Here is a 13,157-nt window from a genome sequence, read left to right as displayed (position 1 = left end):
GCCTTGTCAATGTTGTCCCCATGTAATGAAGCCAGAAATTTTCCGTGGAGTGTTTTTTCTTCCCATAAGCGAATCTCATGCCCTACGTCGTCCAAACCGACATTGACATCAGCATTGTGTAGGTTCAGAGGGGTTGCTTCGGAGTCATATTTGCGTAGAAAGGAAACAAATTGATTGCTGGAGGCGAGCAGTTTTGATCGTATTTTTAAAACTTGCATCTTACACAATTTGAAGATGTTCTGCAATCTACGACCCCCATCCTTCCTGGGCAGGTATAACCTTATGGAGGACTTGGGGTGTAGGCATCGAAATTTGCTTAGTAATTTTCTAGTGAGTATATCAATGTAATGTAGGTCGGTGTCAGTCCATTTGATCACACCGAACGTGTAAAGGAACACTGGGACGGCCCAGCTGTTTATTGCAGTGATGAGATTACTGCCAGACAGTTTGGTATTGAGGATTTTATTAACTCTTTGCTTATATTTGCCAAGAAAGTCCTCTTTTAATTTCTTATGGTTTATCTTGGCATTCTGGTTTATTCCAAGATATTTATAAATAGAGGCAGAGTTCAATTCCTCGATGTCTTCAAATGTAATGTTGGTGTTTGTTGCCTTGCCCTTTTTAATGCTTATGATGCCACACTTATCCAGGCTAAAAGACATATCGTCACTAAAGCATTTTACCGTTTTGATTAAGGTGTGTAATTTTTGCTCGGTTTCTGCATATAGCTTTAGATCATCCGTGTATAATTATTATTATGGCTTTTATATAGCGCTACTTTCATGCATGCTCAGAGCGCTTTGGTCCAATCTCAGTTGTGGACCAGTAAGGGGTGAGGGTATCTAGGAGAAGGTTTTTCCGTGCAGACTTTAGGCGCTCAGTAAACACAACTCTGCCTGAGTCGGATGTTGAACCTCGAGCCCCCTGCATAGGTAGCCAAGTCAAGCCAAGTTCAAGCGCACTTAGCCTCTCGACCACGCTTCCCATCAAGAGTTTGTCATCACAAAAGAGCACACAAACAGATTGCCCACAGGTCCGCACGAATATTAGAGGCTACTAGCTATCAATAACCATAAAATTACCTCTCATACCTTTCTCAAGCATATATTTACTTAAATGATCAGGTTAATGATTTGGATAAGAGCATCTTTTGTTGTTGTTGTTGTTAACTTTAGTAGTTTATATAACACTCATCATAATGCATGCATGTATATTTTTAAAAGCAGTGTATTTAGAATGCTGTGGAATATGATATATGCAACAAAAAATATTAATAAATATTTGTTAATATTGATACTCTCTATTAGTTCCTTAGAACTTTAATACAGTTACCAACTGATATAAAATATTAATCTTTGAAGTATTCTTTCTTTCAGTTCACATATAATTTTTAAATTTTATAAATAAAAATTAATTTTAAAAATTTTTAATTAAAAAAAATTCATTAAATCGACTATGAGAAAAAAAAATAAATAGCTAAAAACTGCAATATAACATGTGAATCAACATCTACATCATTAAGAATAGACTGTTTGATAAATAAAGAAAAAAAAGAAGTTAGTAGATATTGTTTTTCAAAGTTTCCCGTTCTATCCACTATTACTTACGTTTCAGAAGTAGACTAAAAACTAAATTCAGATGAAAGGGATTAAAATAAGCAAAATGTAAGTAAAATTTAACAAAAGTTTTTTAAATATGACATTCACATTTTTTTTTTAATTTTCTTGTTTTATTTTCTAGCTTTTCTTGATTTTTAAAACACGCATTGTTTTATTTTATGTTAATTTATTCTGTGCTATGGTACGCCAGTATGCGTTATTTAGTCTTCGACTTTAAAATCATTTTCGATCATTGATGTTACTAAGGCAATCGAGTGTATGGCTACAGTAAACTTGCATTAAAGTGAAGACAGTGGCGGCGAAAGTAAAATCTATTTACCAGAGCTAGAGGACCTGATAGATAGATAGAAGTACTTTTGTCTGTTGTCAGTGTTTTATATCTGTTATTAAATTGATAAAACATCAATCCTCTCTTCACCTTAATTCCTCGATGAGTTGTCTCCCTTACATGCGCTTCACTATATAGATCGAAAGAAATGTACATAAAATTAAGATTTAGTCAAAAATAACATGACTGTCATTTTTTTTTAATCGATCAACATAAGTAAACAATTTTAAGATTTTGGTTGTTATTTGGTTCGTAATAAACAAAGTGATCTTTCTGTAAGTTTTATAAGTTTCTGTAAGATAGGATCAACAAAACCTGACAAAATAAATATATGGATTTTGATTTTTTGATTTGTGAGTTCTTGTTTTCATTACTATGAAAGAGCTGACTATCGGAAAACGAAACACTCAATAATGTAATAAAAAGTAAAAGGCATTTTCATAAGTGATATACAAAGAAATTGGTTTTATACGGCTTGTATTCCTTTTTTTTTATGTTGGATGTGGATTATCGCATTAGATCCCAAGCCTCCCGCAGGACAAAAGGGTGGCAGTGATCAGTGTTTGAATCCAACACCACCAGACAAAACCGCAAATACCACATAAAGACAGCCATCCATATTTTAAAGGTTAGGATTAAAGGGACGTCCCCTCGCAATATATTTTCTGGAATACCCATCGCCATTTTTTTTTCGGGGGGGGGGGGCTTATTAAAGAAAAAAAAATTACTCTGTGGTTTCCTTAGCATTGGTCTTCCCATATCCTTGTAGCAAATAGCACATTTAGTTACCTGCTTGGAGGCGACATTGGAGGCGACATTGATAATGTCTAAGCACTACGTTTGATTTTAGGTCTCTCTGGTAAAGTCTTATATCTTTTTGAGTTGTCGTGTTCACTGTGTGTACCAGAACGTTAGAAGTGTTGGAAATTATCTTGGAACCGTCTTCAATCTCCAATTTATAAGATGATGCCGAGGAACAGAAGAAAATAATCACGGCAAAGTCTTTGTCTGTCGTCACATTGCATTCCTCCAGGTTCGCTATTTTTGTGTCATTTATAAAAAGACAAACCGTCTCTGGATTCTCTTAGGAAAAAAAATGAAAATTCAAACTTTTCTGAAACAATAAAATTATCTAAGCGAAATTTACTATAAGAAAGAAAAAAAAAGAAAAACGAATTATTATCTTACCGAAGATCATTGGCAGTCCTAGCTCGTTGCTATAGACGGGGTATTTTTTAAAAATCAGCACTCCTCGCACAGTTCCTGAACTAAATGCTACTTTAGCTGTTATGTTAATAGTGACCAAATATATATTATCTTTGTTATTGTATTGACAACGGCAAGTTTCATCAATTTTGCGCTGACAAGCTTCAACGAGGATGTAGCATATCTGTAAATTATAAAAAAAAGGTAAATTTATTGTATATGTTATCTAACGCTGATTTTGTAGAAACACACACACACACACACATTTAATTAAGGCCTTTTACATGTTTACATGAGTATTTTATTTTTTAAAAAGCATAAAATAATATCAACAAAAAGGAAAAAAGCTATAAACATATGGTTTTGAATAGCTTATAAAACTACAGTAGCATACACATTTTATGTTGGAAAGTATAGTTCTTAATTTACCAAGTCGTGATTTGATATATCTTAACTATTCCAATAACAACTGATAGAGTAGGTGTTACCTAGAGAGGTTAAATAAACAGACTTAATCTCCTGTTCATTGCCACTAGATGTTTTTCATTAAAAAACAACAACAACTATCTTTAACCTTTTACAACAAAAATATGAAGTTATGAAATATGTGTATATGTTTTACTATTACCATTTACCCCCTCCCCCTCCCATCCAGTAACTTATTTCTTTTCACTTACAATAGGAAGGACGAGACAGACTGTGGACTATTTAGGTGCATAATTGAAGGTACAATCAAAAGTACGTTTTTGACTGTTATTCATTTTTAAAAATACTCATTTCTTACTAGCTAAGACTTAATTCGTCTGACGCAGTGTTTTCCAAAGTGGGGTACATGCACCTCAGGTGAACGGGAAGAGTTTGAAGTGGGTACGCCACTACGCGTTGCACATAGTTAAATATGCTGATTTTTTAAAAATACCCATTTAGCTTATACATTAGGATAAAATTTCATTTGTTTTAAATTCTTTTTATTATTTACTTAAGTTTTTACAAACTCAGATACGGTGATGTTTTATATTTTAAGACGACTTTTTACATAGATCTGGAAATGGATAAGGATATTACAACTTCCATCGACACTCCCACTTTTTTTTCAATGTAATATTTATGTTTCCATTATTTTATTTATTTATTTTTTTTGAATGTATTTGATGTATCTCTGAAGCATACACAAATAAACTCACTAAACACATAATTAAGTGTGATTGAGTCATTATTATTTTGTGTATGTAGGTCTACAAAAGAAAGATTAAATAAATTATGTTGTTATTTAAATAAATCTTTTTGGGGGAAAAGGGGGGGGGGACGAGGTGTACTCAGCGCTATGAAAATTCTAGAAGTGGTACGCAAAGGTCAAAAGTTTGGGAAACACTGGTCGAATGGAATGTACAATGACGAGATCGGGATCATGAAATAAGTAAAACCTCCATCGTTACAATGACCTTAGACAATTCTACAATTGCTTTTAAAAAATAGAAATTACAAAAAAAAAAATATTTAGGAATGACAAGCAAACAATGCATAATATTACCACTTTAAAGTCGAGGTAGCTCTTTGATTTTATTTCAAAACGTATTTCACTTAAAGAGGTAATGTCTTCTGTGACATTTACACGAATTTGAAAAACAAAATAATGTTCATTGTCCAAAAGTGTTTGATTGACGTCGTAAAGATTCACTCTTGTCAAAGTAATTGACTTTTCACAGTTAAACCCTGGAAATAAAACAAAACACTCCGCATTAAAACTATATCTATCAATAATATACAATTTAATTCCATTATTCAATATCATACAAAACAAAAAACAAACAAAAAACTAATAATTAATTGACGAAGTTTTTTTTTTGTGTTTTATTAATTGGTACATGTTTTGTTAGTTCAATAAATAATTGTTAAAAGTATCAACTTGCTATATATAGTTCCTACTTCGTGATCGAAGATGAGCTCATTTCTCATTTCGAAGATGACTTTAAAGTCCAATGCTCACTTTAAAAAGCCGGCCGCATACGTGGCATGAGAGGGTTAGTTCAGTTGCAGATAGGGCTGCTTCTTCTCTCAGCTTTTTGTTGGTTCGGTGCTCTTTCGCCCTGGCCACTCTTCTTGCTTCAAATTTTGAGACTCCGAGACTCACAGCTTTACCCCATGAGGAGTGATCGAGAGCTAGTACTTACCAGCCGTGAATATCAATATCACATTCCTTGAAGAAACTCTTGAGAGTATCTTTATAGCGCTTGTATTAATCCCCCCTCCCCCCGGAGCACTTTGCTGCACACATCTTCCCGTACAGAAGTAGTTTGGGAAGGGGATTTGCCTGGCATGCGGGCTACATGTCCCACCCATTGAAGTTGGGAGCTTTTAACTATCGCGTTTATACTGTTCATCATGTTGGATAGGTTAAAGAGTTATGTGTTTGGTATGTGGTCGGACCAACGCACCTTATGGATACTCCTTAGACAACGTAGGTGGAAGGAGTTAAACGTTTTTGGTGTGACGGGAATATAGCGTCCAGGACTCTGACGCATATAAAAGTGACGGGAGAACTTCAATACTGTAGACTTTCAGTTTTGTGGATATGCTGAGTCCTCTCCGTTGCCACACTTGTCCTTGATATATATATATATATATATTGATATAGATATAGATATAGATATAGATAGATATAGATAGATATAGATAGATATAGATAGATATAGATAGATATAGATAGATATAGATAGATATAGATAGATATAGATAGATATATATAACAAATAACACAATTTAAAAAAAAGGAAATTTGCGATATTTCCTAATTAAAGGTGTTCACGTTATGAGTCTCTCGAAATGGCATCTTACCAACAACTATGTGGTAAAAGAACCTATTTATACAATTTTATACGAATCCTTTAGCTAGCTTAAGAGATCTGCTGATTGATACATAAATCATTGGTATGTTTTACGTTCATAATGGATAATATATTTAGTGTGTGATGTTATTGATTGTTAAAGTCTAAGGCATTCATGTAATCAGCTCCTCACTGTCTGTCTGACAGGTTAAAAGATTGTACACGTTTTTTTTTCCGACACCCAATATCAGAACAAGCAGAAAATTTGAACACTTATTCCTTTACCTGACAAAATAAGAATCAATTTAAAAATAAACAATTAGTTAATTAACTAATAGGAATTAATTTTTATTTTTGGGTATCTCCGAAGGGGAAAAATTTTAATTGACTAAAGAAGTGGTATAAGCTGAATTATTCCCTTTTTTTGGTCGCCACTCTAAAGTAAGTTAGAAACAAATAATACATAACTATAGACTCTTTTATTTGTATATGACCTCCACTAGCAGAGTGATTAATATTATTGTAACTCCAGTGGCGGACTGATAGGATTAATGTGTGTGCGGCCTACTGACACACGCGACCCAGGCCAATCACACAGGTGACGGCTCTCGATAGACAAGGGACAGTACTGCTAGTACACGCAAACATGACCCGTGTTACGGCCATGTGATCGAAAGCCTTCACGAACGAGAAAGGGCAGTTGAGTAGTCTAGGACTGAAAGGCAGTAAGGACTGTGCTGTAGAAAGTGAGTCCTCGAAAATGTAGCTGTACGAGTCCAGGAGTAGAAAAAGAGACTTGTAGTCTTTAGCGAATCTGACCCACCCGTCAGACAGAACAGTGTACACTGTTCTCATTCAGGCCGGTGAGAGGGAGCTCTTGTTCACTTTTGCTGGCCTAGAGTTCCAAGAGCCGAAGGCTCAACTCTACCTGACAGTTTAAGAAGAAGAAGAAAGTAGCTAGAGTTATTGTTTTTTTTATCTAGATCAGGGGTTCTTAGCCTGTATATCGCGACCTCTTTTGGCGTCGAATGATCATTTGCCATGGGTCGTCTAACATCATATGAAAATTATTATTTTCATTTTTTTTTGTTCTAACGTGCTGTAACAAGCATATTTGTACCAGATTTGATAGACATTTAAATTTGGAATGGTAAATAAAATGCCTATTACTAAGATTACATTACTATCAAATACATATGAAATCATTGTCAAGTATCAATTAAATAAATTAAAAAATGTGTGTGTGGGGGTGTCAAATATAGATTCAAGAACACGGACACATTGCCAGAGGATACTAGGCCCGGGGTCGGCAACCTGCAGATCGCGAGCCACATGCGGCTCTTTGGATGTGAAACTGCGGCTCTTTAGTTCCATAGGTAAATATTATTTATTTTATCGAAACATTTTAAAATATAGTTATGAATCGTTTGACGAGGATTCGGCACCGAGTCTATCTCTCAGCCACTTGTACTCGCTTTTCACCATACCCCTCCCCCATTACACGCCTCGTCACTGTTGTCAGTTCGTCGGGTGTTTCTATGTAGGTTTTAATTCGCTTTTGACGCAAGACAAATTGGCATCTTCACCACAGAGCTTTGGCTGTGACGTTTAGTTTGTCGTTTCAAGTAAATGAGTTAAAAGCGATTATCTTCTCAAACTACAAGTAATGCTAATCTGGCAAGCTTTGCGGTACTACTAAAAATTGCACAAAAAGGCAAATCATTTACATGTCAATTACTGCTTCCTACATGCATCTGAAGAACTTTTTATTCATTTAAAAAACAAACCAGAAATCTTGGAAAAAAACAAAACAAAACTATCCGCTAAAACAATACACGATAGAATAGCCAAAATGTCTTCAAATGTAATATATTTGCAGGTGGAAGATATTGAACTTTCTTCTGTCTTATCACATTCTGACTCTTTGACCCTTCATTCTTTCAGAAGACGTTTATTGTTCTTCTCGGATTTAGTGGATAAACTATAGATGAGTCTTGTGACATAAAGACACGGCACAGGTTGTTATGTATAAGTCTTCCTAAGGTTTAAAAGAAGAACTTCTAGAATTGCTACCGCTCTCCTGACAAACTAGAGGTGAAAATAGAGCCACACTCAGTGCAAAAAACGCCTTGAGGATCGTTTGGAGCTAGAAATATGACAGGGAAAATAAGGGAGGCAACTACGCTTGTTCGGAACAAAATAAACCACGAAATTCTTACGTTTCGTTGAATAATACACCAAGAAGTGGTTTGTATCCAAAACGTTTCCAACCGAAATAGTTGAGGTCATAAATTTCATAATAAGATTGTTAACAGCATCTTGTCAAAAGCACTCTTCCATCATAAGTTTGAACTTTAAACGAAATGGAGACTCAGTATTCCGAGCTCCTTCTTCCCAATAAAGTGAGATATAACTAAAAAATCCCAGTCTTCACTAGGATTGGAACCAGGAAACCTTGTTTAAAAGCCAAGTGCTTAACTGTAAAGTCACTGCGCCACATTGCATTACTTGTAATTTAGAACAAATTCGTACATGTGCTCCTTACCTAGTGCTAGTATAGAATGGAATGGGTTGCCTGAATAAAATCAGTGAAACTTTTGACACGAATTACTTCAGCACAATTATAAAAAGTAAAATCAAAGATGAATTTCTAGATAGATTTGAGCTGTTCAAAACCAACAAAACCATTCTAGCATTCCTAGTAAATTCTTTCAACACAAATAGTAACGAAATCCACATTGATCCATTTTGAATTGATACTGGATCTCTAGAAATGCAATTGATCGATTTAAAAAGTAAAGCTTTGTAAAGTGGAAAATTTACTGAGTTGAAAAGCAAGTTAAAAGAGTTGAAGGTCCAGAAATGTATGTAACGCAACAAAAGTGGACAGCTTTTAAAGAAATGCCTCGAGTTAATTCGGCCCATGGAATAGTCTTCCAGATTGCTACAGTTAGGTGACAAAGTTGGCCTTTGCAGTGCTGCGTATCTTTAAATTGACATATTCGTGCGAGCAAGCGTTCGCTTGCATGAATATAATTAAAAGTAAAGCAAGAAGTCAACTAACAAATGAAAATTAAGATTCTTATTTGAAACTAATAACAATAAATTATGAGCCAAATTTATCAAAACTTTCTACAACCATGCAAACCAATGCTCCCACTGAATTTGTTTGCCCAATAGTTAGTTATTGAAATACAGGTTAGTGTTGTAAGTAAATGTTTAGCTTTAATTGTTACAAAAATAAAAATAATAATTATGTAATAATGCCATATTATCTAATTTGTTGTGAAAAACACTATTTATATATGAATAAATAGATTTGTTTGTTGTTTTTTTTCATTAAAAAAATTGTGTGAGTACTCTATTGTTGGCAAGAAAAAAATGTTGTGGCTCTTTAAAAACTTTAAGATTTTGTAAATCTTAATTTTTGGCTCTTCCGACTCAAAAGGTTGCCGACCCCTGTACTAGGCTGAACTTTTGTCTGCCGAACGTTTGAAGCCGTACTAACGTCCGGGCTTTGTTGATAATGACATCAAGTATTTTAGTTTTGAAGTCTGATAGAGTCAAGAGATTCATACTTCACTCAGGTGGCAAGTACAGTTCAAGTACTATAATTAAAATTGAAGCTTCTTTTTGGGGGGCTCTCAGAATTGCCACTGCTATGAAACCTCTCAACATTATCAAAGAGTTATTGTCAAAGACATTGTTGAAGTTTTAATTGGAGCCAAATTCATTCATAAATTTATGGCCATTTCCATATATAATTTTAACAAAATGAGTCACCATAAGATTTCTTCGTAACTCACTGTATAATTCATAGTCATATTAGCAACTAAGACACTGCCACAAGCATTACACCAATAACAATGCAGATACAAAATATTTCTCTTCAATGTTAATTACACACATTTCAGATCAATTGTTTGCAGTCGTTCTATTTCACACTTTTTTTTAACGTCACCATTTTCCAACAACATACCTTTCCAAAACCTGTTTTTTTTTTCAGCCTGTGACTTCCCAATCTAAATAAATAAAAACACCTTCAACTTTCTCAATAACTTTGGTGTGTTACAAAATACTGTTGGAACAATTTTGAAGCAATGTAGTTTACTGTATCAAACACTATATGTTTTCCAAGCTTAGCGATATTTTAAAAATTGCCAGTTGTGTATGCAACATGAATATTATAATTACGTAATAACAAAGTAAATAAATGAAAGTCTTAAAGATACATTTTTTTTTTAAATTTAAGCGCAAATTTAATTCATTCTAAATAAATATGTATATATTTAGTTTTTAACAACATCATAGATACCTGATCAGATATATACATTTTGATAACTATAATACAACATTAGCTAAATCATATTTACCTAGGCCTATCAACGAAAAAAAATGTATGGTTGGGGGTAGACGCCTAGTGGAAAATTGTATTGCGGGGTAGCGGAGCTGAAAAGGTTGAGAACCGCTGATCTAGATCTATTACAAATCTAATTACATGACTGATCTAAACAAATTGATACAATTACACTTCGCATAAGCTTTGTTTTCTTTTTTTCCCTTCATTTCAAGACACATTTGAACTTCATAGTTTTCTTGGCATAGATTTAATAAAATAATAATTATAATAGTAATATTAAAATAATAATATAAATAATAATAATAATAATAATAATAAATGTTTCCTTTATAGTACTTTATAGTTTGATTAAAGATACAGAAATATTTACTTTGAACAGTTTAGGAAATTGAATGAAGAGACATATAGTCACTAAACAAAATTGAATAGACAACTAATGAGGTCATGGGAAGAAAGACCGGAAGTTTCCAATTGAAATAACACGCTTAGAAGATAAAGTCAAGCACTTTAAGTGACTTAAGTGTAAGGTTAGAATATTAGGAGATAAAGGTAATATCATTTATGTCAGCTTATAAAAAAATGTGTTTGTACCAGATGTTTATTCTTTAAAGGCAATGACATCCTTTAGCTGCAATCATTCCAGAATAAATCTTTGATACGAGAAGTTCCTAATCTCTTTTTGGACTTATTTATCATTTTACAAAAATTCAAATATAAAAAAAAGTAATAAAGCATTTACCTTTCTTAAACAAAGAGTATTTATAGAGCTGCACTTTTATTTTCAGGGTAAATAGAATTTGGGGAATTGAAAAACAGTTCTGGCTTCAGTAGTATGCTATTTGAAAATTTTTATTTTTTTTTTTAAATATTTCTGCTTCATCTGTTTTTTCATCTTGTTATTTTAAGAGAGTTAGATTACTAGTCTTTTTAGAAATTTGAAAATGAAAATGATCTCTGTCTTAATTTAATAATTATTTATTTAATTTTAAGTAATAAAATATAGGAAAAAAAGAAAAAGGACGATATATTGGCACCGAATAAAAAACATAAGGAAATGAGTGGAACGCTTAATTTTGCCAGCTAAACTTTAGAAATGCAAGCAAGAAGTAAAAGTTTAATCTGCGGTATTACATTGTGCGCCTATGCTATACTTATTTGAAAATAATTAGCATAGTTATTTCTATTTTTCGATATCGAACATACTAATTAATAGCAAATTGATTAATTTTTAAAACTGGTTCATGTTTTGTTAGTTACAATAAATAAATATTTAAAGCTTAAATATGATCATATTTTTACATCGGTGGATCACACATTTATTTTACCTGGCGTGCCTCTTCCTATAGTGAAAACAAGATCCCTGAAGGGAAATAACTTCATTAATGCATAGCAATTAGGTTTTTTAAATGCGAAACAAAAAAGGGTTTTCCATTGAGATCATAAGTTTGTGTTTAAAATACAATTTTAAAAATTAAAGTTAATTTACGACCGACTCTTGCTTGTAAATAGTAATTGAAAATCTATATGAGCAGAAATTGGATTTTCTTTTTATTTTGATCTAAAAAGCTGATGATGGCCATCTGTTTCTGTGGCCCATGATTTACGAGGATGTTATGTGGCCAGCACAACGACCAATCGCCTTTACGCTTTCCGCAACTAATGCCAGGTACTCATTAGAGCTTTATGGAGTCAGAGGCGCCCAAATATCCCGAAAATAAAAAAGCCCCAGTCTTTACCAGGATTCGAATCAGGGGACCCGGTTCAGACGTCAAGCACTCAGTTACCTCGCCTCAATGAATAAACGATGTAGAAATTAGGACGACAGGAAGTAACTTCTGTCCAATGACAAATATTGTCATCAAATTGTAATCTTTTTTTAAAACATGAATTGGTGTTATCCTTAATCTATTATTGGTTCAAAGTTCCTTGTTTGAGGAGGTTTCGAAAAGCTGTTCGTGTATTAGTATGAACTCATCAGTGATAAAAATCTAGCTCATCTGTCCACTCGCAAAAGAGTTGAATACCCAGTTAGGAATATCTAAATATAACATGCCATCAAATCTTAGATATAGGTGGTCATAGAATAGTACGTAATAGACATATGAAACATTAGTTATGGGCTAGATGATTATTATTATATTTATGCGATCGGATAAACTTTTCGTGAAGTTAAGTTTTCCTTACGTCTCGTGCTCCTGTTCTCAATAAGGGCATTCCTCTGAGCCTCAAATGTGTGCCCTGCGGCCTTCACTAGAGCTTTCCAACTGTCTCTTTCAGAGGCCATCTGCTGACAGCTACTTTCCTCTTAGCCAGAGTCACTGGCGGATCCAGGGGGGGGGCGGTAGGGGCGATCACCCCCCCCCCACTCGGCCGACCCCACCCCCCCCTTTCGGGGGGGGGGGGAGCGGACGAACTTTAATATAGGATTCACACAATTTGTATACGAATTTATTACTTATGTTAAAAATATATACTAATTATTTATATTTCAACCTATTTTTAGATTATTTCGCCCCCCCCCTCTAGTATGTTGGCCGATTTGGTGGGGTCGGGAGGGGGCTATGGTATCAATCCCGCCCTCTCCCTACACTTTCGAGTGGGGGGGGGCTGTCCAATTTATTGGTAGAAATCACAGCCTGCTAACAAAATCAATTAAATATCTATATCCTTGTAATTTGTTATTGATATTTTAACCGATCTTTATATTATGTCGTTCCCTGTTTGCCGATTGGTGGGGGGGGGGGGGACGAATACCTCTTCTGCCCTTCCCACCTTCCCACCTAAACCCTTTGAGTGGGGGGGGCGGTCCGTTTTTATGG

The 13,157-nt window shown here is 34.2% G+C and overlaps 1 protein-coding gene across 3 annotated transcripts in view; it reads right to left on the bottom strand.

The window, feature by feature from the left end:
- The window catches only part of LOC129922869 (uncharacterized), a 29,708-nt gene that overhangs the window by 12,783 nt on the left and 3,768 nt on the right, over positions 1–13,157 (bottom strand). For all 3 annotated transcript variants that reach the window (XM_056010792.1, XM_056010795.1, XM_056010794.1), the window contains exons 3-5: positions 4,685–4,866; positions 3,136–3,337; positions 2,737–3,030 (exon numbers count right to left, since the gene is read on the bottom strand). In XM_056010792.1, the coding sequence (XP_055866767.1) occupies positions 2,737–3,030; positions 3,136–3,337; positions 4,685–4,866 (678 nt within the window). The remainder of the gene's footprint in view (positions 1–2,736; positions 3,031–3,135; positions 3,338–4,684; positions 4,867–13,157) is intronic.

This window comes from Biomphalaria glabrata, chromosome 14 (assembly GCF_947242115.1).
Source record: "Biomphalaria glabrata chromosome 14, xgBioGlab47.1, whole genome shotgun sequence".
NCBI classification, from domain to species: Eukaryota; Metazoa; Mollusca; class Gastropoda; family Planorbidae; genus Biomphalaria; species Biomphalaria glabrata.
This window is presented reverse-complemented; position numbering and strand designations above follow the sequence as displayed.